The 27,831-nt window shown below is 45.7% G+C and overlaps 1 protein-coding gene across 2 annotated transcripts in view; it reads right to left on the bottom strand.

Annotated features, from left to right (window-relative positions):
* LOC126251662 (proton-coupled folate transporter) overlaps nucleotides 1–27,831 on the bottom strand; it is a 324,444-nt gene that overhangs the window by 150,869 nt on the left and 145,744 nt on the right. For both annotated transcript variants that reach the window (XM_049952233.1, XM_049952234.1), the window contains exon 2: nucleotides 14,357–14,581. In XM_049952233.1, the coding sequence (XP_049808190.1) occupies nucleotides 14,357–14,581 (225 nt within the window). The remainder of the gene's footprint in view (nucleotides 1–14,356; nucleotides 14,582–27,831) is intronic.

Genomic DNA, 27,831 nt, shown 5'->3' with positions numbered 1-27,831 from the left:
TACTACTTAAACTAACTTACGTTAAGAACAACACACACACCCATGCCCGAGGGAGGACTCGAACCTCCGGCGGGAGGGGTCGTGCAGTCCGTTACATGACGCCTCAAACCACGCGGCCACACCGCGCGGCGATGCTAAATCACAGTAAGGCTTAGTTTTTACAGTTTCTAACACACATTTCAACAGAAACTGACATTTCGATCACACAGACTGCACATATGCTTAGTGAGACCGAACAGTCCAAATTCCAAGGCGTTTGGACAGATAGTGAGCAATCACAGAAAGCCCATGTTCAGAGTCTTGTTCAAAAACTAAATGATGCTTTATTTAAAATTAGAACAGCATCTGAAATAAATGATCACGGTTGCCACGAGTTTCCCAAGTGAAATTCCCTGATATTTTCCTGATTTTCAGACAAGTTTTAGCATTTTTCTCTGACAAGTTTTGAGATCTCGAGGGTAAGTAAAGACATAAGTTGACAAAAGAATGTAAGGACTTCTATATTTCTAAACGTGTGAGCAAAAATCTTAAGTACTAACTTCAATATCTTTTGTAACTAACTGTTTTTAGATGGGGAAAGCAAACCGAACGGTATACATGTTTCATTAAGACCACTGTTGTTATTTTATTTCAATAAAGCGAACACATTTGGTAATAAAAATACGCATTTCATTGGAGTCGCAAGAGAGCTTTAAAATACCTTTACTGCTTTCAGAAAAAAGTAGGTCTCTTGAAGGAAACGTATAAGGTGGGGAAGAGTTGTGTAAACCAACACTATAGGTGACCGCTAAAAAATGTTGGGCCGGCCGGAGTGGCCGTGCGGTTCTAGGCGCTACAGCCTGGAACTGCGAGACCGCTACGGTCGCAGGTTCGAATCCTGCCTCGGGCATGGATGTGTGTGATGTCCTTAGATTAGTTAGGTTTAAGTAGTTCTAATTTCTAGGGGACTGATGACCTCAGAAGTTGAGTCCCATAGTGCTCAGAGCCAATAAAATGTTGGTCCTACTACGTTCATTATTGTCGGTTATTACCCACTATTACCCACTATTAATCTACAGGTATTGTGTGATTTTTGCTTTAAGAAATACATGAATACAAAACGTACAAATTGCCAGCGACTGCCACAATTTTCTTCTTCTTACTGTCCATACTTTCTAATATGTAAACTACTTTAGAAGTGTCGAAATGTACCAGAATAAATAAAAGTCTATAAAACGCCGCACTGTACAATGTACCTGCAGTGAGTCAGTCGCAACTCCTGTAATCCATCGCCTGTCGCCTCTGGCCTGCCGAGGAGCACCACAGTCCTGGGTCCACGGATAAACCATGAAAATCCGCCACATTACGCCACACACAGGCAGACCCTGCCTGTGGGCAGACCAGTGAGAGTAGACACGATTACTGGGAAACGTGGGCTTCAAATCGGCAAGCCCGATCCGTTAGGTACATCCACAGAAATGGCCTGCGGTTTTGGCCGGTCTTGGTAGTCCACTCGTGTGGCCACTATTCACGTGTCACAAACACCATGTTGATGTAACGAGACCGCGGTTATCACCCACGCAACAGATAACTTGTGAAAATACTCTGAGAACAAATACTAATGAGGATAGGTAGCAACTCGCCGTAACGATGATCGCTGAGACACAGATAGGCACATAGAAAATACAATCACACTCTCACAATTAAATTTTTAGCCATAGTCTTTGTCAGAAAACGAGAGCGCACACAAATTCAGGCAATCACTCAGACACAACTCATGCACACACGACCGTTGTCTCCGGTCACTGCGTCAACAGTCTCTGAGAATCAGACCCAAACAAGCCACTGCTCACGCCTCCCTGCCTCTCATCGGCAGCTGCTAGGCTAGCAGCAAGTAGTGGTGGCATCACTGACTGCAAGATGAAGAGAGGGGTGGGAAGGGGAGAAGCAGTAAAAACGAGAAAGTAGGGAAGCGGCGCGCGTACTAAGCTGCGCCCAGCCAGTGACGATGCATGACATCTCAGTAAACAAACAGTTTCATGCTACTGAGACAGAAACGAGATTTTTCCAGTGTTTTTTTTTTTTCAAACTTCCCTGATATTTCCCTGATACGTTTGAAAATCGCTGATATTCCCTGATTTCAAGAACTTGTGGCAACCCTGGTGATAGTTCAACACGAAAAGTGGTCTAGGATGGGATGTGATGTTTTGAGGGACGTGACCAAAAGCGAGGTCATCGGTCTCATCGGATTAGGGAAGGATGGGGAAGGAAGTCGGCCGTGACCTTTCAAAGGAACCATCCTAGCATTTGCCTGAAGCGATTTAGGGAAATCACGGAAAACCTAAATCACGATGGCCGGACGCGGAATTGAACCGTCGTCCTCCCGAATGCGAGTCCAGTGCGCTAACCACTGCGCCATCTCGCTCGGTGAAAAGTGGCCTGCTTTGCTTATTTTCATTCACTTGTGACGTATGGTGTTAGTTTTCGAGGCAACTTCTCTGGTTTAAAAAGGGTATTTTTGGCTCAAAACGGTGATTGGAGCAATATGTGCTGTAAGTTCACAAAGCTGTTCAGTAGTCTGGGAATTGTGACATTGGCCTCTCAACACACATTTTCTTTAACGTCGTTCGTTGTTAACAATATCAACTTATTCCCAGGAGTTAGCAGCTTTCACTCAGTTAATACTAAGCAGAAACCCAGCCTGTATTTGGAACGCACCTCCTTGACTCTTGAGCAGAAAGGCGTGCAGTATTCTGCTGCATCGATTTTCAATAAACTTCCACAAGTATTTAAAAATCTTGGCAGTAATGCAAGCACTTGCAAGTCTAAGAGTTTCCTCGTAGCTCATTACTTCTATTCTGCTGAGGAACTCCTGGCAAAATTAAAAAATTAAACTAATTCCTGAGTTACGTTGTTTATTATGTTTCTTTAAACGTATGGCTTGTCGTCTGCATAGGATTCCTACACGTTTCATTTTGTCCTTTATTACTCTTCTGTTATAATTCCACGTACTGACTCGCTCCACGACCATGGAGACTTGTTGCTCAATTTGGTCCCATGAAACACAACATATAAAATATAAATATAAAAAATATAAACTTAAACCATTTTTGTCCTTTTCAAAGGAGGGTTAGCATTCTGATCCACTACAATAAGGTTCGATGTAGTGACCACCAAGCTCAGTGCACACATTGTACCTACGAATGATGATATGGTACACCTGCTCTATCACACCTGGTATCTCTGCAGTCTGTCCTGCATCGACCACAACTCGTGAAATCAGAGCTTATCCCGTCTCTACAGGAGTCTCATAAGCCAAACTCTTCATTCGCTTCCAGACGAAAAACGCCGGTGATTGTAGAGTCCATGCGATTGGACCACCGCGGCCATCTGCTTGCGAATCATTGGTCCAGATGTTCCCAAACATCATGTGAGTAGTGAGCAGAAGTGCTGTCAGGCGGAAACCAAATGTCTTGACAGACGTTCTGTGGTACAACATCCAACAGCATACCGAATACTTGTTGTACGAAGGTCAAGTAGATGGGACCCGTGATCTTGGGTGGAAGCAAGTACGGTCCAATCACAATACTCTCTGGAATACATGCTTACACACTGATACCAAGCCGGCCGCTGTGGTCGAGCGGTGCTATACGCTTAAGTCCGGAACCACGCGGCTGCTACGGTCGCAGGTTCGAATCCTACCTCGAGCATGGATGTGTGTGATGTCCTTAGGTTAGTTAGGTTTAAGTAGTTCTAAGTCTAGGGGATTGTTGACCTCAGATGTTAAGTCCCATAGTGCTCAGAGTCATTTGAACCATTTTTTCGAACTGGTACCAAATCTGATGTTGGAATGCCTGGACATGCGTGGCTTGTGGGTTTTCGTCTGCCCAGACATGGTTGTTTCCCTAGTAAATTAACATTCATCTGTGAAGAGAATGTGCCGTAGAAATATTAGGGGCTCGCTGAGGCAGCGGCGCAGAAACTACGTACAGAACTTAATGCGTGGTGCAAAATCGACTGGCATTAGTGACTGTATCCTTTGGAGGAGGTATGGATGTAGTTGTTGGTCATATGCCGGACAGTACTGGGAGCAACTTTCATTGCATGCTCATGTACTCGTTGATGGGTTCTCTTCACCAATATGCAGTACGCTCTCTCCAACTCGTGTGTGTAACGTCCTCCTGAGCACCACAGTCATGCCTGCTGACTATGAAGATACCCCTTTCTCGAAAAGCCGCTGCATAATTGTGGTGGAGAGGGTATGTGGTGCAGTCGGACGTCGTGGATAACGATCTTTATAAAGGCGACGAGCAGATCTTCCATTACCATAAACTTCGCCATTGGTGCTCTAACACTTCCAGCCACGTGAATGAGTATCGAACCAGGTCAGACAGGTAGGATGGACTTAAAATGACATCAGCCGATGCGACGTAAGCACCCCCCACCATCACTACCCTGTCCCACAGCTACCTAGTAAACATGTTTTCACACGGCTGCAGCACGGAACTGAACGTTTAGACATAGGTTCCAATTCAAAATATTGTTTACTCGGCCCCCTTTACAAGTCCTAAAAAAAAGTTTGAAAGGGGAATTTTAGAGCACCCAGTGTAAGATTCATTAATAAGTTCTTGTTTGCTGCTACCACGTTTGAATGGTGCAGATTACCTTCTCGATGTGTTGCTCACCATTAAATGTATCCCCCAACATAGAGTCGCTGTGTTGTGGCATTTATAAAACATAAGCTCTTACGTGAGTGAAGTTTCGTGTATCAACCCGATCGCATTTGAGCCAGCTCTCTGAATTCTCATAAGGGCAATCTTCGATTTCGTTTCGATGTAATAATGAATGTACAGCCAGTTATTTTGAGCACACTGAGCCTCCACAGTGTAGCAGGCTTCTGAAAGAATTAGTTTATCTTTATTCGTAGTTATGTGTAGATTCCACAAGTGTGCCTGAGTTGAAAACTTCATGAGACAGAATTCGCATTTCTGGAGCGCAGCGTACTGATAACTACAACGGAGATAAGGTTAGCTAAGTGAGGCAAGTGAATGAAGTGCGGCTGGCCTTCAAGGATGCAGTACAGCTAGACAGGTCAGTGCCAACCTAGTACCAAGCACCCCTGTAAACTGCCGTCTACTGTAACAGAGCGTTATTTTCGACAGTACGTTGTCAATTAGGTTTGTCATTCAGTATTCTCTCAGAGTTATTTTTGTTATGCTTTGTACCAATATTGCTACATTCTTATTAGAAATTAGACTGACCACGAGCAGGTACTAGGAATATTAAAGTGCAGTTTAATGTTTTGTATTACACTTCTGTATGAATCACCATTTTCTAAAAATGGGTGATCACCAGTTAAGTTGTAGCTGTTATACACTCTCTCATATTTACATCAACTTTAACAGTTCTTGGACGAATTGCTTGTACGGCATATTGGAAATCGTGTTTCGACATTCTGGTAAAATTATGCAATAGTTATGTATTCCGCATCAGTTCTCGAGTTAAATCTTCTGAAGCATTCCACTACTTAAAAAAGAGAACGCTTCCATAAAGCCCTGTTTCTCTTGTTCATTCTACTTTTATCTTTGTGTGAAATACAAGCAGTAGAGCAGCACTCAATTCCTCTAGCTCGCGTTCGTCCATTTTATGGCAATAGTGTGCCCTCTTGCAAACACTTCTGGTCCGGAAACGTATTGCGGCAAACGTCAGGCAATAGTGGCCGGTAATGTTGTAGTGTATGTGGCTGTAGTTCGTGTGGCTGCAATACTGTTGACAACACTCTCGCGACCGAATTTATGTGCCTCCAGTGCCCGTGTCCCTTGAGGAAGTGTGGCACCGAATAAAGCATGCACTGTAGATCATCATGAAGGACTTGCTACGCCAAGTAAGGGAAGAATTGGATGACCGTGTAGATGTGTCTCTTGTGACTAAGGGCGCATGCGTTGAACCACTGCACCAATCACTTATAAACACCCTGTATTGGCGGCAATAAGCAATTTTTATGGCACGTGTCAAGGTACACTTAGCGAATTCAGCTTGGGATGTGGGTCAGGAATCGATATTGAGTATGAGCAGTGGAATGACGTATGCAACATATCCACTACTTCATTTTCATAGATGACAGGACAGTCTCCCGTTCCCATCATAAAGTCAGTCCATCTTGCTAAAACAATGGACGTTCAGTTGCGGGCTTTTCACAGGACGTGAATTCCACAGAGCATGCCAACAATGTTTTTGGGGGACGTGCTTTGGAGAAGTTTTTGCAGTTAGCGCTCGGATAATTCGGTATCTGCGGATAATATACCGAGAGAAATACGACAACAAATTAATTAAATTAGTGGAGCGTATAATAAATAGGCGGGCATCTTCAGTTACGGTCTCCGTTGGATATATTCTTTACTGAACACCTGACAAGTATGGGGTAACGTCTCGTCTTCACACCATACCATTTTTTTCTGTAAACTTTCTGCTTTTTGTTGCCATGTGTCGATGTACAGTGAGAAATTCGTGTAACGTTTTATGCAGGTGGTGTAGTACCTACCGGGGGATTATAATTAAAGTGTAGAAAATCCCAGATGTCCACTGCGGGCTTTAATTATCATATGGTAGCGAAACTTGGTAGATGGGCTAATGCCTTAATGCAGAACCGCTCGAAAAAAATTAGTTCCAATTTTGGCAACCAGCTCAAAATCTGGCGCTGTACAGCATCTGGACGACATCTCCGGTGCTCATATTGAACAGACCGTGTAAGTGGTGGTTAGTAATAAAACCAACATCAAACCTTTCTCACTTCTTTGGCTCTTTTTGTCCACGTCCTGTTCCTAATCCACTAATATGGAAACATTTCAGTAAAATACAGGGAGTCTACAACTTGTACAAAAAAACTAGACTGCAGTTATAAAATTCAAACGACGTGAAAGGGAAGCAGTATTTGAGAAGAGACAGACTTTTAGCATTTCCCACAAGTTATTCAATCTGTACCTAAAGCATATAGTAAATAAAACCAAGAAGAAATTAAGAAAACGAACTAAAGCTCAGAGAGAAGAAATAAGAAGTTTAACATTTGGCTATAACATTGTGGTTGAAAGATCAGTTGAACTGAATGTTTTCTGCAAAAAGGTTGGAAGATTGATGACAAATAAAACAGTAGAATTAAGGCAGGCGATACTGAGGAAATTACGAAATGAGACACTAAAACTAGTAGATAATTTTTACTGTTTGAGCAACAGAATAACTAAAAATGGCACAAGTAAAGAGAGTATAAAAATACAGTCTGGCAATAGCAAGAGAAGTTTTTCTCAATAAGAGCAATTTGTTAATAGTGAATATAAATTAAAGTATAAGAATGTATTTTCCGCGAGTATTTGTCTCGAGTGCAGCCTCTCACAGAAATTAAACGTAGGCAGTACTCAAAAAAGAGAATGAAGTTTCTGAGATGTGACGCTATAGAAGAATGGTGAACATTAGATGGGCAGATCGAATAGCTATTGAAAAGGTACTGAATCTAATTCCGAGGAAAAATTTGGCAATAACTTGACTAAAAGAAGGGATAGTTTAAGAGAACACATTCTGAGGCATCAGAGTATGGTCACTTTGGAAATGGAAGGAACTCTGGAGGAAAGAATGCTTGAGGCAGACCACGTTTTGACTATAATATAAATGCTGTGTGGCTAGGGCCTCCCGTCGGGTAGACCGTTCGCCTGCTGCAAGTCTTTCGAGTTGACGCCACTTCGGCGACTTGCGTGTCGATGGGGATGAAATGATGATGATAAGGACAACACAGCACCCAGTCCCTGAGTGGAGAAAATCTCCGACCCAACCGGGACTCGAACCGAGGCCTTTAGGCATGACATTCCGTCGCGCTGACCACATTTTTTTTTTTTTGGATTGAGGGGTTTTTATTTATTTATTTTATATGAAGGAAGGTAGGAGAAACAGAAACCTTTATTATTCACAAAATAAACATAATACGTCCTGACACATGATAACTGTTCTGGAAGGAACCTCGCTGCCGTCCTACCATGCAGCATGAAATAACAACAAAATCGAACCTCCGGCACCCTAAAGAAATGTATTTTGGATATGAAAACAAAATTTGAAGTACATCCATTTGCTAACTGTTCAAGCGTGAGTTTTTCGTAGGTCGCATACTCGCAGAGTGTTCTTAGTCGATCACATTACTTGGTCGGTTTCACACCGAAAGCACCGCCGCTCATCTTTGCGCACCCGGCACACCCCAAGTATATGGCGGGTCCGCAAACACCGTTACTAGGAAATTGGCATACCAATCCTTGTACTTTTGTAGCCGTAATAGTTTTGTGTGTCCATCTTGCAAGTATTGCCAGTAATCCAGGACGTTCAGTAAGTTCGTACGTGTGTCTCTATAGATGTAATGGACCGTCATACCTGTGGTCCACGCCACTGCGTTCGTCTTATGACGCGGAAAATACGTTTCCTCTGAAAAAAATACTATGTCAGAACAGACTGCTGTATAGATAGTGCGCCGCATAAACGTTATTATCTTTCTTGCGAGAGTCCAGACAGCCAGTGCCTCGCCGCAGACCAGCCGATGGTCGTCCGTATCCAGCACGCCGCATTGCTGACACATGGGCGAATCCGCCAAATGTATTGCGTACTTTTTATCATTTGTAGGGTATTTTCGGTTGACGACAATGTACCATGTTGATCTGACTGACGTAGGTAGGTCGGGGTGGTGGACCGTGCGCCACACCGCGCGCCAATTAACAGCTGGATGTTTGCATTCCACCCTATTCCGGGCGATCTGTCGAAGAAGCAGATGGTACACGTCCTTCGATGTCGACTGTCGGGTCGTCGGTAAACGCTCTCGAACGTAACTGTGTTCCACGATGAACGTGCGCACATACGTTAAAGGGGGCGATATGTGGCCGACACTGACTGGAGGAAGATGCGATGTTGGTACGAGTTCTTCGATGATCGTCCCTGATGACCTAAGATGTTAAGTCCCATAGTGCTCAGAGCCATTTTTTTGATGATCGTCCCCGTAAGCGAGTGATTCCTGTTGCGCCACCGTTTGAGCATAGTATTAATATACATGGCACGCGCCTTCTCGTGCACGTTCACTAAACCAACGCCCCCTTCTCGCGCTGGGAGGGTAAGCGTGTTGTACTGTACCTTAAAGAGTTGTCCCAGGCACACATAGTACCCAAGAGCCGCCTGAATCCTCATAGCCATCGTGCGCGTCAAGGGGAGAAGGTGTGTCAGGTGGCACATCATGGGCGCGAGATAAAGGTTGACGAGTAACACTCGCTGCAGCATATCCATCGGCCGTAGGGCGTTTAGTCGTACTGCCGTGCGGACTCTGAGTAACAGTCTTCGGTAGTTGTCCGCAGCCGTTCTCGCTGTCTCTTTATGAAAGGTGATACCCAAACAGTGGAGGGTTTCCACCGCAGGTAAGGGTCCTTCCGTTCCTGGTTCTAGTCCACGCCCCACAGGCATGAATTGTGATTTTCGGTAGTTGACCACACTTCCAGCTGCCATCCCATACGTCTGTAGCCAATCCAGTGCTGTTTGAGTCTCCGTCTCATTCCGTACGAGGAACACAATATCATTCGCGTATGCTCTGCATTTGAATGATAAATGCCGTAGGGAGATCCCGGTAAGACGGCGGCGAAGGCCTGCGAGGCACGGTTCTAAGGCGATCGCATAAAGGAGGATCGACGAGGGGCAACCCTGTCTCACTGATCTTAAGATCTTAAAATACTCAGTTCTCCCTCCGTTGACGACCATCGCTGATCTGGCGCCGTGCAACAGCCGCATCACAGCATTGGTCAATAGTAGCGAGACACCCATCCTGTTCATCACCGCCGCGAGGTACACATGATCCACGCGATCAAAAGCATGATCGAAATCTACTGCAACCATCGCCCCCCGGAGGTGGCATGCAGCCGCGAGGGCGACGACGTCACGGTAGTCTCCCAAGGCTGTGTGGATATTACTGATGCCGCCAAGACAAGTCTGATCGGCATGTATTCGATTCTCCAGCGACTTTTTGATACGACTTCCCAGGATGCGCATGAAGATCTTGTAGTCACTATTAAGGAGGGTCACGGGGCGATAATCACAAGGCCGTTTGCCACCACGGGGCTTCGGTATCGGTATCATGAGCCCTTCCGTGAATTGAATGTGAACCGGTACTTCTTGCCGCAGACGCTCATTAAACATACATAGCCACATCGCTGTCATAATGGTCACAAAGGCACGGTAAAATTCCAACGGGAATCCATCTGGACCTGGGGACTTGTTGCAAGCACCTCGTGTAATCGCTTCCTCCAGCTCTTCACACGTAATTTCAGATAACCCGTCTGCTTCCCCGTTCACACTCGTCGCGTCTGGGATCTCTTCCAGGACGTTCCCCAACTCCCTCTGACCCTCCCCGTTGCTCGTATAGAATCTGCTAAAATGATCCGTGAACGCCTGTGCGATGCCCCTTTGTGTTGTAAAACCACGGCCATCGCCGAGATCGATCTCATGTATTAAATTCCTGCGTCTTCTTCGTCTTTCCTTTATCACGTAATGCATCGAGGGAACCTCTTTGGGCAGGAAATCCTGCGACCTCGCGCGTATCATCGTACCTGCCATCCTCTGCGTCGCAAGTTGTACCAGCTTCGCCTTAACTCGGTGGACGGCCGTCTGGCGTTCTGGTGTAGGTGGTTGAGCTAACAGTTCCCGGAGAGCCGTAAAGTAAAACTCAGTGGTCGTGCGCTGCCATTGACAAACCTCCTTCCCGTAACCTATTAACGTCCTCCGTAAAGCTGGCTTCGCGCACTCGATCCACCACTGCAGGACAGAACCGAAAGAATTTCGTCGACGGAGGCAGCCATGCCACGCGTCCTCCACCATGCGTCGGCATTCTGCATCTCGCAGGTGGGAGACGTTCATCTTCCAAGTACCCCTCCGTCTCCATACCTGCTGTCTATCAAGGTTAACCGTACAAATATATGCCTCGTGGTCTGTAAACGCTGTCGGCCATATTTCTGCGTCCACCGTCGACATTGCTAACGCCCTTGAAACGTAGATTCGGTTCAAACGGCACGCGGAGTGGCTAGTAAAAAATGTATATCCTGGTTGGTTGCGATACTTCAGGTCCCATGTATCGACTAATTCCATCCCGTTGACCAGCTCCCTAAGTTCTTGGCTAGTAGTATAGTTACGTTGTTGGTCCTTTCTGTCGAGCACACAATTAAAATATCCGCCGAGTATGCAACCATCGTATCGTCCCTGGAACAACAGTGCAACCTCATGGGCGTAAAAATCTGCTCTGTCCCTTCTCTTATCCGAGCCTGACGGTGCGTATATGTTGATCAAACGTATTCCACCTATGGTCACGGCCGTACCACGGGCAGAAGGCAAATACTCTACTTCGTCTGCACGTATCCCTTCCTTTAATAGTATAGCTGTGCCAACGCCTCTCTCGTCACACGGGGAACAGTAAATGTCGTAACCGTAAAAGTCCGAGGGGGGAAGTACCCGAACTTCTTGTAATAGTGCTATGTCTAAATCCGCAGCCTTTATCATGTCACTGAGCATCTTGATTTTTACCGGCGTCCCAATGCTATTGATGTTAACAGACCCTATCCGATAAGCTTGTTGCATGGCGGTCAACGTAGATAGGGTACCGTACGGCCGCTAATTTTACCGTACATAAGCTGCTGTCGGACTAACGTCCCGCGCCGTCCCCTCATATGGTCTGCCATTATTCCGTGCACTCTGCAGGTCTTACACCGGGAGAGTGCGTGGGAGCAGTTCCTCCGGCATCATCTGTTCCCCACAGGGGTGGCTCTTTTGACCAGTCCCCTAGTGTCCCATCGTTGTCGTGCGGTGCAGGCGCCGTAGCCTCCTCAGTAGCCTGTTGCCGTCTATCGAGCTCCTTCGCTGTGTCTGGAGCATCGTCAGCGGTAGGTCGTGCCGCCGTCCCGCTGGCCACCGTTGCATCTACGCTAGGCAATTCTTCTGTATCCATGGTCGTCTGTTCTGTACCCGTAAACTTCTCAGAATTATCTGCTAGATCAGAGTGGTCGTTCTCCACCGTGAGGCGGCGCTTCTTCCGGCGTTTTGGTGATCGCTGTTTACGTTGCCGGGCCTCGGAATCAGAGGTCAGCATGGTCTCCAGTTGTTCGTGGGGGACGTCGGAATCGTGCGCCGTCGTATTATCGACGTCTCCAAGTGCCTTATCGGAAGGGGCCGCAAGCGGAACCGAAGAGAGGGCGTCCTGTGACTGCTGCAGGCGGTCCAGCGCAACGTCGTCTTTCTGTGGCTCGCCACGATCCGCCGCTGTCTGTGTGTTCTGGTACGCGTCTGTCTCGCGGCCCACGTCATCGCGTAATGCGGCGACGTAAGTCATGGGGAGCACAGTCGGATGCGGCGTGAGGGCTGGATCATCCCGTGGCAGCTGTAATAACCTTCGTTGAGCACACTCAGAACGTATGTGTCCCTCCTTCCCACATCCAGAGCACGTCCTTGGTTGTCCGTCGTAAATGACAATCGCCCTACAACCGGCGATGTTCAAGTATGACAAGCCGTGTTTTCGGAGTTCTATCCGTATTTGTCTGACGCTATTGAGGACAGGATACGTCTTGAAACTCGCCCATTTTTCAGCCACGTGGGATAGGACCGTTCCGTAAGGACGCAGGGCGTCTGTAATCTTTTCTGGCACTTCGAATGGAAGCTCAAAGACGCGGATCGTTCAGAGGCCAATGCCGGCGTGTTCAACTGTTACCGCTCCAACATTCCCGTCCGAATGACAGAAACGAAGTCTTTGTCGGTGTCGAAGTAGTAGTTCGTCACATGCCGCTTCATTTATGAGCTTGACATAAACCACGCTGCTGACTATAGATAAGTGTATTCCAACTAGAACGTCAGGTTCGATTTTCACCTCGTCCCGTAAATAACGTTCGATCTCGTAAGCCTTCGGTCGAGCATATTCGTTAACAAAACTAAATTTCAGTGTCGATTTGCGGAACGACAAGGCCATGATTCGTTCTATGTATACCGCGACACACCGCTACACACTTAACGTAAACACCTCTCGCGCAGACGTGCGGCAGGGACGTAAACACCGTCCGAACCGCTGCGCCGCCGAAGGCTGACTGAAAACTAGTAGATAATTATTACTATTTGAGCAACAGCATAACTAAAAATGGCACAAGTAAAGAGAATATAAAAATACAGTCTGGCAATAGCAAGAGAAGTTTTTCTCAATAAGAGCAATTTGTTAATAGTGAATATAAATTAAAGTATAAGAATGTATTTTCCGTGAGTATTTGTCTCGAGTGCAGCCTCTCACAGAAATTAAACGTAGGCAGTACTCAAAAAAGAGAATGAAGTTTCTGAGATGTGACGCTATAGAAGAATGGTGAACATTAGATGGGCAGATCGAATAGCTAATGAGAAGGTACTGAATCTAATTCCGAGGAAAAATTTGGCAATAACTTGACTAAAAGAAGGGATAGTTTAAGAGAACACATTCTGAGGCATCAGAGTATGGTCACTTTGGAAATGGAAGGAACTCTGGAGGAAAGAATGCTTGAGGCAGATCACGTTTTGACTATAATATAAATGCTGTGTGGCTAGGGCCTCCCGTCGGGTAGACCGTTCGCCTGCTGCAAGTCTTTCGAGTTGACGCCACTTCGGCGACTTGCGTGACGATGGGGATGAAATGATGATGATAAGGACAACACAGCACCCAGTCCCTGAGTGGAGAAAATCTCCGACCCAACCGGGACTCGAACCGAGGCCTTTAGGCATGACATTCCGTCGCGCTGACCACTCAGCTACCTGGGACGGACCTTTTGACTATAGTGAGGATGTCCAACTGAACGTAGGTTGCGGTAGTTATCTAAAGATGGAGAGTCTGGCATAGGATAGACTAGCATGGAACGGTGCATCAAACCAGTTTCCGGGCTGATGATCACAACAACAATAATGTCCATATCTTGAAACGGTGTTCCCATATACACAGTCCAATCCTAATAACCACGACAGGGCAACAGCCGATCGCCTCTAGCCAACTGTTGAGCAATGTTGCCGGCCACGGTGGTCTCGCGGTTAAGGCGCTCAGTCCGGAACCGCGCGACTGCTACGGTCGCAGGTTCGAATCCTGCCTCGGGCATGGATGTGTGTGATGTCCTTAGGTTAGTTAGGTTTAAGTAGTTCTAAGTTCTAGGGGACTGATGACCACAGATGTTAAGTCCCATAGTGCTCAGAGCCATTTGAACCATTTTGAGCAATGTTATAGTGATATTTCTCCTGACTGCTACTGTCTCTTATCAATATTGTGTTCTGGACGTTAGAGAACGGCGGATTATCTATGTAGATGTAGAAGGTGACGAGATCGTACCTGCACCTCTGTGTTGTCATCCTTGAACGTCTCGTTCTGCAGATTAGAACAGATCTCGTCGGAGAGGCGGAGGTCGACCCTGCAGGCGCGGTCCACGAAGAACGCCTGCTCGACCACAGAGGTGATCATGAAGGCGAACATGTAGAGGAACATAACCGGCTCCACAGATATGGCCGACACCCACCCACAGCAGCCGCCTTCTCTGCTATCTCTGATGTCATCTTCCTGCAAACAGAAATCGACGTGGTCACGCATCCATGCACCGAAAAGTTTAAACAGTAATAAAGCTACAAGATGTTCCAGCTGAACGAACAATGAGTATCACCATAAATTTACATTTTCAGCTTTGGATGGCACACAAACACAAATCAACAACATAAGCAGTCCAGAGATTGTACAGATGTAAAAATACAGTGGCTTGTACACTGATACCTCAGTCTACAAGTCACTGTATTTTTACATCTGTAAAGTCATCGGACAGCGATGTGCACATATACGATGGGCATTTGAAAAGTCCGTGCAAAAATAAAAACTACTTACGTGTTTGGGGTAAACCTTATTTATTTTTCGGCATAGTCTCCGTTTAGACTTATACACTTCGTTCAACGCTGTTCTAATTTCTTGATCCCTTCCGAATAATAGGAATTGTCCAAGTCTGCAAAATAGCTATTAGTTGCTGCAATCACCTCGTTTCAATAAAATCTTTGTCCCGCCAGCCGTTTCTTCAAATTGGGGAACAAATAGTAGTCCAAGGGAGCCAAATCTGGAGATAGGAGGCATGTGAAACGAGTTGGAATCCTGTTTCCATTAATTTTGCGACCACAACTGCTGAGGTGTGTGCTGGTGCATTGTCGTGATGGAAAAGGACTTTCTTGCGATCCAGTCGCTGGCGTTTATTTTGCAGGTCGGTTTTCAAACGGTCCAATAACGATGAATAAGATGCACCTGTAATAGTTTTACCCTTTTCCAGATAGTCGATGAGGATTATCCCTTGCGAATCCCAAAAGACAGTCGCCATAACCTTTCCGGCCGAAGGAATGGTATTCGCCTTTTTTGGTGCGGATTCTCCCTTGGTAACCCATTGTTCAGATTGTTCTTTGGTCTCAGGAGTGTAGTAATGTATCCATGTTTCATCCACAGTGCTGAAACGACACTTAAAGTCCTGCAGATTCCTCCTGAACAGCTGCAAAACAATCCTTGCAACACTTCAGACGATTCCGTTTTTGGTCAAGCGTGAGCAATTGCGGAACCCATCTTGTGGATAGCTTTCTCATGTCCAAATGTTTATGCAAAACATTATGTACCCGTTCATTCGAGATGCCCACAGCACTAGCAATCTTACACACCTTAACTCTTCTGTCATCCACCACTATATTATGGATTCTATCAATGATTTCTGGAGTCGCAACCTCCATAGGGCGTCCAGAACGTTCAGCATCAGTTTTGCACATATAGCCACTCCGAAAATTTTGAAACCACTTACAAACTGTTCTGCGCCGGCAGGTGTGGCTGTGCGGTTCTAGGCGCTTCAGTCTGGAACCGCGTGACCACTATGGTCGCAGGTTCGAATCCTGCCTCGGGCATGGATGTGTGTGATGTCCTTAGGTTAGTTAGGTTTAAGTAGTTCTAAGTTCTAGGGGACTGATGACCACAGATGTTAAGTCCCATAGTGCTCAGAGCCATTTTATAAACTGTTCTAATCGGAGGTCGGAGGTGCAGGGTCACCGTAATGTTTATCAAGCTTCTCTTTAGTCTCCTGAGGCGTTTTGCCTTTCATAAAGTAATGTTTAATCACCACACGAAATTCTTTTTCGTCCATTTTTGACAATCACTCGACGTCCTTGATTCACAAGAATGCCAAACACAAAGAAATAGACCAACATGGCTGAAACTTGTTGTGCGTTCTTTAGAAAGATGCTACTAACTGCCGGCCGCTGGTGGCCGAGCGGTTCTGGCGCTGCAGTCTGGAACCGCGCGACCGCTACGGTCGCAGGTTCGAATCCTGCCTCGGGTATGGATGTATGTGTTGTCCTTAGGTTAGTTAGGTTTAAGTAGTTCTAAGTTCTAGGGGACTTATGACCTCAGCAGTTGAGTCCCATAGTGCTCAGAGCCATTTGAACCATTTTTTTGCTACTAACTAAACATGATCTCGATAAGCGCAGGTGGTGCCATCTCTCGGACTTTTCAAACGTCCCTCATACAGATGGTGGTAGTATGGTATACATAAAATACAAAAGGGCAATGCAATGGCGGAGCTGCAGACCAGTAACATTCCGTGAAATAACCACTGAAGTCAATGTGGGTCGTACGACGAACGTTTCCTTTAGGACCGTCAGAGAAATTTGACGTTAATGAGCTATGGCAGCGGACGATCGACGCACGGTCCTTTGCGAACAGCACATCACCTTTAGTGCCTCTCCTAGGCTCATGGCCGTATTGGTTGGATCCTAGACGACTGGAAAACCGTGGCCTGGTCAGATAAGTCCCCGTTTCAGTTGGTAAGATCTGATGGTAGGGTTCGAGTGTGAAGCAGACCCCACGAAGCCATGGACCCAAGTTGTCAACAAGGCACTGGGGACGCTGGTGGTGGCTCCATAATGGTAGAGACTGTGATTACATGGAATTTATTGCGTCCTCTCGTCCAACTGGACCGATCATTGACTGGAAATGGTTCTTTCCGTCTACTTAGAGATCATTTGTAGCCATTCATGGACTTCATGTTCCCAAACAACGATGTCAGGACACTGGGCCACAACTGTTCGCGATTTGTTTGAAGAAACAGTCTGGACAACTCGAGCGAATTATTTGGCCATCCAGATGGACCGACATAAATGCCATCGAACATTTGTGGAGCGTAATCCACAGCTCAGTTTGTGCACAAAATCCTGTACCGGCAACACTTTCGCAATTATGGGTGCCTATAGAGGTAGTGTGGATCAATATTTCTGTAGGAGACTTCCAACGATTTGTTCAGTCCACGTCGAGGTGCTGCACTAAGCCAGGACAAAGGCCAGACACAATATTAGAAAGTAACCCACGACTTGCGTCACCTCAGTATAAGTCACAGCGCATTTATTATCAGGTTCACTATGATTTAAATATAGTGATAAGTTACAAGGTTTAAATCTTTACAGCCTTTTCGCTTAAGAATATCATTCTCGCACGAAAATAAAATATTTAATTTAATTTATTTATTTGGAAATGGAAATGAAGTCCCATGCTTCTTTACAGAGCGTAGGGGAACGATGCGGGAGACCCGCACCGCTTTACGAGGCAAGGTCCTAGTGGAGGTGGTTTGCCATTGCCTTCCTCCGACCGTGATGGGGATGAATGATGATGAGGAGGACGACACAACAACACCCAGTCATCTCGAGGCAGGAAAAATTCCTGAGCCCACCGGAAATCGAACCCTGGACCCCGTGCTCGGGAAGCGAGGACGCTGCCGCGAGACCACGAGCAGCGGACATTTATTTATTTACTTGTATATATTTTTTTATTTTTCATGCAACAGGGTCCACTGCGTTGCAGAATGAAGAATTCATACAGAGTTGAACCTAACATAGGTGCCATATACTTGTGCTTTATTGCAATATAATTTGCTGTTTGCACATCGGTGAATAAGAAACTTCCTGGCAGATTAAAACTGTGTGCCGGACCGAGACTCGAACTCGGGACCTTTGCCTTTCGCGGGCAAGTGCTCTACCAACTGAGCTACCCAAGCACGACTCACGCCCCGGTCTCACAGCTTTAATTCCGCCAGTACCTCGTCTCCTACCTTCCAAACTTTACAGAAGCTCTCCTGCGAACCTTGCAGAACTCGCCTCCTGAAAGAAAGGATATTGCGGAGACATGGCTTAGCCACAGCCTGGGGGTTGTTTCTAGAATGAAATTTTCACTGGCAGATTAAAACTGTGTGCCGGACCGAGACTCGAACTCGGGACCTTTGCCTTTCGCGGGTAAGTGCTCTACTCAGTTGGTAGAGCACTTGCCCGCAAAAGGCAAAGGTCCCGAGTTCGAGTCTCGGTCCGGAACACAGTTTTAATCTGCCAGGAAGTTTCATATCAGCGCACACTCCGATGTAGAGTGAAAAGTTCATTCTACATCGTTGAATAGTTTGCTGAGTATAGAAGATGATCTGTAGCAGTATGTAAGTGTTCCAGCAGAAATGGTCAATGTTCAGGGATATCACAGGAACGATCATTCGAAGCAAGAAGAGCTAGTAAAAACGGGCTCTAATGCTCATCTTAAGAGTTATGAGCACTTGTCCATCTTCGCTAATGTGAAATATATTTGTTCTACTGAACAAATGCTCGTAGCATTTGAGATATGTATTTTAGACGTCATGTTTACTTGATAATTTTGCCTTATTTTTCTCCATACTACCTCCTCCAAAAATACGGAAAACAAAAAACTTGCAGTAGAAGAGATTTGTTTCACAGTACTAAAGATGAAGAAGTATTCATAGCTTTAGGTATGCACTTTAGAGCCCACGTTGACTAGAGTTTTTTGCTTCGAATGATCGTTCCTGTCGTATCCCTGGATAATGAGCACTACTTCTGACACGCCCTGTATAACATCGATCGTCATGTACGACGCAGTGACACCTAGATTAAAGCTGGAACTTCCCAGGTCCTGGGGAGTTAATGACAAACCATGTGGGATAATCTCATAAGTCGCCACCACACTGAATCACGGACATCATTTTGGCAATCCATCTGCACAATAACTAAATCAGTTAACAGTCATCTGGTCAGTCGCACCCGTTGTTGAACGCCGTGATAGCACCCCAAATGGTTTATGCCCCTTTATGTCGAAGAAGTGTCGTTGGCTGCCGCTTATATGATGATGGAGTGGTGACAAGCTATTTTTCACACAAACCTCGGAGACTTTAGACTTGTACAGCAAATATTTACAAAAGCTGTTCCCAAGGTACAGATGTTATCATTAACATAGAGAATTATATTGTAAAAATTGGACGGTGCTCATTGGTGCGAACTTATACGTATTCCCGGATAGCCCGGAAGTACAGGTGACGAACTTCTTACTAGTGTTTCATAGACTGTCTTTCCGTTTATTTATAATACAGGGTGTTTATAAATGTTGGGAAGAACTCGGCTATAGACTTGATGTGTGCCATGTGACAAATGGTGCTCACATTGAACATTTATAAGGTTCTTGGTAAAACTGTTTGAGTTGCTCTTTCATTTAACATATCGCTTATATCTGTAAGGTTAATATAATAAATATTATAATGCGTTAAAACCCCGATATTCATTTATAAACACCCTGTACTTAGGCATTCTTAAAGTTCGGCGAGAGGTTCCACTAGTACTGAAACTTCATGACAGATTATAACTGTGTGCCGGGTCGAGATTCGAATTCGCTGGAAGTGCTCTACCAGCTGAGCTACCTAGGCACGACTCACGACCCGTCTTCGCAGCTTTACTTCCGCCAGTACCTCGTCTCCTACCATCCAAACTTTAGTGCTGCCAGGAAGTTTCAATCATCGCACTATCTGCTGCACAGTGGAGCATTGGTACTGACTGCTTTAACTTAATGTATCATTAACACGCTTTAGATCTTAAGTTACGTGTACACGTTTTTGTTGCGAGTACCACCACACTTTATCTATAAGTCAGAGAAACTGATCAGTAATTACTTCAAATTTTGATAATGATCAGTAAATACTTCAAATTTTGCACGTAAGCGCGCTGTTGTCTACAGATCACATTTAGAACGACAGCGGTGAGCTCATATGTGATAATACTGTTAATCCTTGACAGGAGTACTTGTGAGAAGTCAAGATAACTGTCACTGTTGCTGGTGATCATTAAATAAATCAGCCGTCACATTTTAAATATTTGTGCTGCATATTCGAACTACGATTATGATAAAAATCTGCAGAGGCTTAAAGCGATGTGTCGGACAAGAAACAGATCATTTAACAATAAAACTCTAAAAGACAAAAAAGTGAAATTTTATAAGACTATGCAGACCGTGTAACTGCTGTATGGAAGAGAGTGTTGGATATAGGAAAGGAAGGATGACAGAATGCAGACGGCAGAGACGACATTCTGGACAAGAGTGTAGGAATGCACAAGAAGAAATCTAATTAGAAATGGGGACGTACGTAACTATGAAAACAACAGTACAGGCACAGAATCAGAGATAAAAGAACATCCAAAACAAGTCCTAAGTTATAATCTCGAAGGAAATGAAAAGGAGATTGAGGTTTCACGTCCCTTGGAATATGGTATCAAAATATGGAGCTCAAGCTCGGATTTAAGTAAAGAATTAAGTACAGAAAACATGTTAATGAATATGGTAATGTTCTAGATCTGCATGCCACTGTAACGAACCACTGTAAAGTGGCCACTGTAAAGTACATGGCACGTATCACTTAATATGGCTGCACGTGTTAGGGTTTTCGTCCCGTTCCAATCGAGTAAGGAACGTGAGAAGAATGATGGTTTACAAGCCTCTGAAAACGGTTCAAATGGCTCTGAGCACTATGGGACTTAACATCTATGGTCATCAGTCCCCTAGAACTTAGAACTACTTAAACCTAACTAACCTAAGGACAGCACACAACACCCAGTCATCAAGAGGCAGAGAAAATCCCTGACCCCGCCGGGAATCGAACCCGGGTACCCGGGCGTGGGAAGCGAGAACGCTACCGCACGACCACGAGCTGCGGACACACAAGCCTCTGAGCATCGTGAACTGACTCCAATCTGTCCTCACAATCCCTACAGGATTAGCGTGACTGGGCCGGTCCGTGCACAGCCTGTATTGCTGCCACATTCCCCTTTCCCCTCAATGATGTCATCGATGATGTCATGCAACACTACCACATTTCCCCCACCTCTATCCCCCACCTTTCTGACATAAGCCAATTACACTATGTATAAAATAGTGGGAAATTCAAAAAAAGATGGAAAATTCAAATAACCCCATTGTGCTAAAGGGCTTTTCCCTTCTCCTATGCCCGCCGCGGTGGCCGAGCGGTTCTAGGCGCTTCAGTCCGGAACCGCGCGACTGCTACAGTCGCAGGTTCGAATCCTGCCTCGGGCATGGCCGTGTGTGATGTCCTTAGGTTAGTTAGGTTTCAGTAGTTCTAAGTTCTAGGGGACTAATGACCTCAGATGTTAAGTCCCACAGTGCTCAGAGCCATTTTTGAACCTTCTCCTGTAATGTCAACAGCTGAGAGACCAGTAAACCGGCACGAAATCCAAAATGGAGCAGTTATCCTATTGCATGCCACATTGCACAACAGTAGTGGATATTTTTTATTTTAGTTTATCTGTTTTCTATCTCTTATTTTTGTCATTTCCTAGTAATTCATTGCGCGGCCCCTCCCGCCGGAGGTTCGAGTCCTCCCTCGGGCATGGGTGTGTGTGTTGTTCTTAGCATAAGTTAGTTTAAGTTGAGTGTAAGTCAAGGGACCGATGACTTAAACAGTTTGGTCCCTCAGGAATTCACACACATTTGAACATTTTGAGTAATTCATTTGAAAGTAATGAATCCGGAAACTGGAAGTCCTGCCGGACACCAGTTGCATTGAGCTGTAGATATCCTGCATGGCGTTTGTTATGGCCCTCCTGAACCTAAGAATTCCATATTCACATGACAGTCATGGAATCGCATTCAGTGACAGTATCGAGGAACAATAAAGCACAGTTTCGATACGCCAAAATCCTGCCCTTTTTCCTAACATTGTGCTGGTAAACATTCCTCCACTTTACACGCAGTATAATACAGGGGCGGATACATACGGGTAGTGGCCCCCCCATCCCCCCCCCCCTCACCTCTTGGTGGACCGATTGCATTGCCACCCGGGCCGTCTCCGCCAGTCAGCTCGCACGCTATTCGTTCGTTTCTTTCGTCAGTCGACTCGACTGAATCGAGTTATCGAGTAGTTGTACTTTCCTATATAGCACGCGTGTACGCGTTATCGTATTTTTATACGTTTCTGTCTGGCACATAGATAGCTAACACATACCTAGGAGAAAAGTCGCGGCCATTCTAGTGATCTCGATACGTTATTCTGTCTGGCATTTATTCGTGAAAAGTCGCGAATATTCTACTGTTTTCTTGTACAGAGAACCTTCGATACGTAGCGCTGTAAACACGGACTATTCGCCGAATAAAAAGCTAGTTTACATTCGGAAGCACAAATATAAGACTGAAGAATTAATAGGTAAAAAGTCCTAGTTGTAGCAAGTGCAAGTGTGAAGAATAGTCAAGAGTGAGAGTGATCAGTTGATTGTGAAGTATTAATAATAGTAATTCATAGTAATTTCTCAGTAAAAATATTGTTACGTGACTCGTAACAATATTTTTACTAATAATGTAACAACAGTTTCCCATACGTAACCCGAAATACGAGTTAGGTATGGGAAACTATTGATGCATATATCTCCGGTAATAGTGACTTTCGAGAAGATTCCTAAAAACGCATTGTTACTACACTCCTGGAAATTGAAATAAGAACACCGTGAATTCATTGTCCCAGGAAGGGGAAACTTTATTGACACATTCCTGGGGTCAGATACATCACATGATCACACTGACAGAACCACAGGCACATAGACACAGGCAACAGAACATGCACAATGTCGGCACTAGTACAGTGTATATCCACCTTTCGCAGCAATGCAGGCTGCTATTCTCCCATGGAGACGATCGTAGAGATGCTGGATGTAGTCCTGTGGAACGGCTTGCCATGCCATTTCCACCTGGCGCCTCAGTTGGACCAGCGTTCGTGCTGGACGTGCAGACCGCGTGAGACGACGCTTCATCCAGTCCCAAACATGCTCAATGGGGGGACAGATCCGGAGATCTTGCTGGCCAGGGTAGTTGACTTACACCTTCTAGAGCACGTTGGGTGGCACGGGATACATGCGGACGTGCATTGTCCTGTTGGTACAGCAAGTTCCCTTGCCGGTCTAGGAATGGTAGAACGATGGGTTCGATGACGGTTTGGATGTACCGTACACTATTCAGTGTCCCCTCGACGATCACCAGTGGTGTACGGCCAGTGTAGGAGATCGCTCCCCACACCATGATGCCGGGTGTTGGCCCTGTGTGCCTCGGTCGTATGCAGTCCTGATTGTGGCGCTCACCTGCACGGCGCCAAACACGCATACGACCATCATTGGCGCCAAGGCAGAAGCAACTCTCATCGCTGAAGACGACACGTCTCCATTCGTCCCTCCATTCACGCCTGTCGCGACACCACTGGAGGCGGGCTGCACGATGTTGGGGCGTGAGCGGAAGACGGCCTAACGGTGTGCGGGACCGTAGCCCAGCTTCATGGAGACGGTTGCGAATGGTCCTCGCCGATACCCCAGGAGCAACAGTGTCCCTAATTTGCTGGGAAGTGGCGGTGCGGTCCCCTACGGCACTGCGTAGGATCCTACGGTCTTGGCGTGCATCCGTGCGTCGCTGCGGTCCGGTCCCAGGTCGACGGGCACGTGCACCTTCCGCCGACCACTGGCGACAACATCGATGTACTGTGGAGACCTCACGCCCCACGTGTTGAGCAATTCGGCGGTACGTCCACCCGGCCTCCCGCATGCCCACTATACGCCCTCGCTCAAAGTCCGTCAACTGCACATACGGTTCACGTCCACGCTGTCGCGGCATGCTACCAGTGTTAAATGCTGCGATGGAGCTCCGTATGCCACGGCAAACTGGCTGACACTGACGGCGGTGGTGCACAAATGCTGCGCAGCTAGCGCCATTCGACGGCCAACACCGCGGTTCCTGGTGTGTCCGCTGTGCCGTGCGTGTGATCATTGCTTGTACAGCCCTCTCGCAGTGTCCGGAGCAAGTATGGTGGGTCTGACACACCGGTGTCAATGTGTTCTTTTTTCCATTTCCAAGAGTGTATATAGGCCCTCTGCCGAATGCACTAGAAAGGAACGGTATCGACAATATAAGTTCCACACACAGAAATTGCCGGATGACGTCATCATTGGAAACTCGCCCTTATATTACACGTCGTGAGGTACATATTGGCTTGTCGCTGTCACAGTAGGTACTTCTTCACACTCCATAATAGTCTGGAAGCGAACATTTTGGCAGCGAATGTTATCGAAACAACCGAGCCATATGTATATAAAGGAAGCAGAGCCGCGCCAGGTAGTCAGTTTGAAAGGTACAACCGTCGCGATAACTTGAAAGTGATAAAAAGTGAACAACTGCGATTATTGGCCATTACCACGGACTTCAGTCAGTGTTGTGCTTAGTGATATTAGAAATACGTGGAGTTTGACCGTGTCTTAGTGCTAAGTGTACTAGTGTTGCATTTCTAAGTGCAAATAAGTGTTTATTCGAGATTTGAACTTGTGACTTGATTATTTTTTACTGTGTAAAAGTAAAGGTAGCTCAAGATATCTTTAGCGCCCCCTCCTTGAGGGTTTTCTGCATCCGCCATTGGTATAACATGACCTTCTCACAAATAACCAACATTCAAATGCGGTTTGTGAATGAGAAATCGCTTGGCAATCATATTTACAGAATGTGGAAGGCATTACCCCTATATGTTTCGTGCAGTTGCACTGAAATGCTAAAAGTTTGCAAATCCAAGCATTTCAACAACATTTCAGGCAAATTTGACGTTTTTTGCATGCTGTCTTCATGATGTCTTAATTTTAATGGTTAGCAGTGTACCTACCGTAGAATAACTGCGCCTGCATCACTTTTTTTCTTTTTGTTTACGTACCCGCAGGAGGCCTTTCTTTACAAGTGATAGGAGCATTGCCGATCATTTCCTTAGAAACTCTACAGTGCAGTCTTTGCACTGCGAAAAGATTTCCTCGACAATGACGCTTTGTTGAGCAGCAACAACAAAAACATACCTGAGAAGGTTGCAGCCGAGTGGCGTCCGTGTACAAGTGGGACATTGTGTGAGCCTGCACACAGCGTGTTCCGTAGATAGGCGTTTGCGCAACTCACCTTGTGGTGTCATCAGCTTCTAATCCACTACAGCCGACGAGGCACCGATAATGCGCGCCACACGTAGGGCTTTTCGTTAATAAACTAAGATGGATGACACTTGTTATTAGTGACCCTTGCACTCTCAGTGTACACGGACGCTATCTCGAGGACAGTTCGTTATTACTCATGGTAGTGCCGTACGCCCCTGTGTTCAATAACCAGAGACTTGTGGATAGTTTTACGGCATCAGCCGTCGAAACGTCCTCACTGCAGTTAGAAAACGCTGGGGTCCTCATATACACTACTGGCCATTAAAATTGCTACACCAAGAAGAAATGCAGATGATAAACGAGTATTCATTGGACAAATATATTATACTAGAACTGACATGTGATTACATTTTCATGCAATTTGGGTGTATAGATAATGAGAAATCGGTACCCAGAATAACCACCTCTGCCCGTAATAACGGCCTTCATACGCCTGGGCATTGAGTCAAACAGAGCTTGGATGGCGTGTACAGGTACAGCCCATGCAGCTTCAACACGACGATACCACAGACGTATTGTGACGAGCCAGTTGCTCGGCCACCATTGACCAGACGTTTTCAATTGGTGAGAGATCTGGAGAATGTCCTGGCCAGGGAAGCAGTCGAACATTTTCTGTATCCAGAAAGGCCCGTACAGGACCTGCAACATGGGGTAGTGCATTATCCTGCTGAAATGTAGAGTTTCGCAGGGATCGAATGAAGGGTAGAACCACGGGTCGTAACACACCTGAAATGTAACGTCCACTGTTCAGAGCGCCGGGTGATACGCCAGTATGGCGATGACGAATACACGCTTCCAATGTGCGTTCACCGTGATGTCACTAAACATGGATGCGATCATCATGATGCTGTAAACAGAACCTGGATTCGTCCGAAAAAATGACGTTTTGCCCTTCGTGCACCCAGGTTCGTCGTTGAGTCCACCATCGTAGGCGCTCCTGTCTGTGATGCAGCGTCAAGGGTAACCGCAGCCATGGTCTCCGAGCTGATAGTCCATGCTGCTGCAAACGTCGTCGAACTGTTCATGCAGATGGTTGTTGTCTTGCAAACGTCCCCATCTGTTGACTCAGGGATCGAGACGTGGCTGTAAGATCCGTTACAGCCATGCGGATAAGATGCCTGTCATCTCGACTGCTAGTGATACGAGGCCGTTGGGATCCTGCACGGCGTTCCGTATTACCCTCCTGAACCCACCGATTCCATATTCTGCTAACAGTCATTGGATCTCGAGCAACACGAGCAGCAACGTCGCGGTACGATAAACCGCAATCGCGATAGGCTACAATCCGAGCTTTATCAAAGTCGGAAATGTAATGGTACGCATTTCTCCTCCTTACACGAGGCATCACAACAACGTTTCACCAGGCAACGCCGGTCAACTGCTGTTTGTGCATAAGAAATCGGTTGAAAACTTTCCTCATGTCAGCACGTTGTTGGTGTCGCCACCGGCGTCAACCTTGTGTGAATGCTCTCAAAAGCTGATCATTTGCATATCACAGCATCTTCTTCCTGTCGGTTAAATTTCGCGTCTGTAGCGCGTCATCTTCGTGGTGTAGCAATTTTAATGGCCAGTAGTGTACTTTCTTCAATGTAGCGAGATATGCTGTCTGTTTCACTGAAACAGTTTCAATTAGATGTTGCCATTAACCAACCTTTTATGATCTGTAGGGTCTCTATCATTTCTCTGTCATTCAGAATAAAGCCATAACTTATTTTCTAAACTACTCTAATCTCCTGACAATAAATGAGACGTCAGAATATTTGTATTTTTTAGGATCCTGTGCCTCAATCCTTAGACATGGTACCATTATAAGATCACTCTGTTGTCCATTGTCTGTCTGTTCGACTGTTAAAAACTCTTTTTTTTCCTCAGAAACAGGAACGCATGTCAAGCTGAAATTCATCCCATGTACCTACTACGGTCTACGGTCACTTGGCGGCCATTTGTGTCACATGTTAACAGAATCTTCCGTCGGTTCTTGGTATAACAACATTACAATAAATGAAAAGCACCAGTTTGCTTTTGTTCTACAATATTACTTTTATTGTTAACCGGTTTTCGGCTTGCAAGGCCATCTTTCAGACATTTACTGAGTATTATCACCAAAGAAGTTAAATGTTAGCAGACAACATTGGAAGAGAAGTAACACATCTAGACTGAAGTAGAAACATACAGTAAGTAACATCTTTGCAATGAATAAATAAAAACTGAACAATACATAAATAACAATGGAGTAGACAGGAAAACCTTCAGCACAAAATAGGAATAGTATGCCTATATAACAGTTTCTATTAATAAACAAAACTAATAAAATAAAATAAAATTAGTACTAGACAAGGCTGCATCAGGAAGTATGAAACATGGTGATACACAACCAATTAAAAGAAGAGACAGTTATCAATGTAAATACAGAATAAATAAGGAACTTAAGCAATATCAATAAGATAAACTGCAATAAATAAATGCTCAAATTGGAGGTTC

Source organism: Schistocerca nitens, chromosome 4, assembly GCF_023898315.1.
Source record: "Schistocerca nitens isolate TAMUIC-IGC-003100 chromosome 4, iqSchNite1.1, whole genome shotgun sequence".
Lineage (NCBI taxonomy): Eukaryota > Metazoa > Arthropoda > Insecta > Orthoptera > Acrididae > Schistocerca > Schistocerca nitens.
Note: the sequence above shows the minus strand (reverse complement) of the source record. Positions and strands in the feature narration are given on the sequence as shown.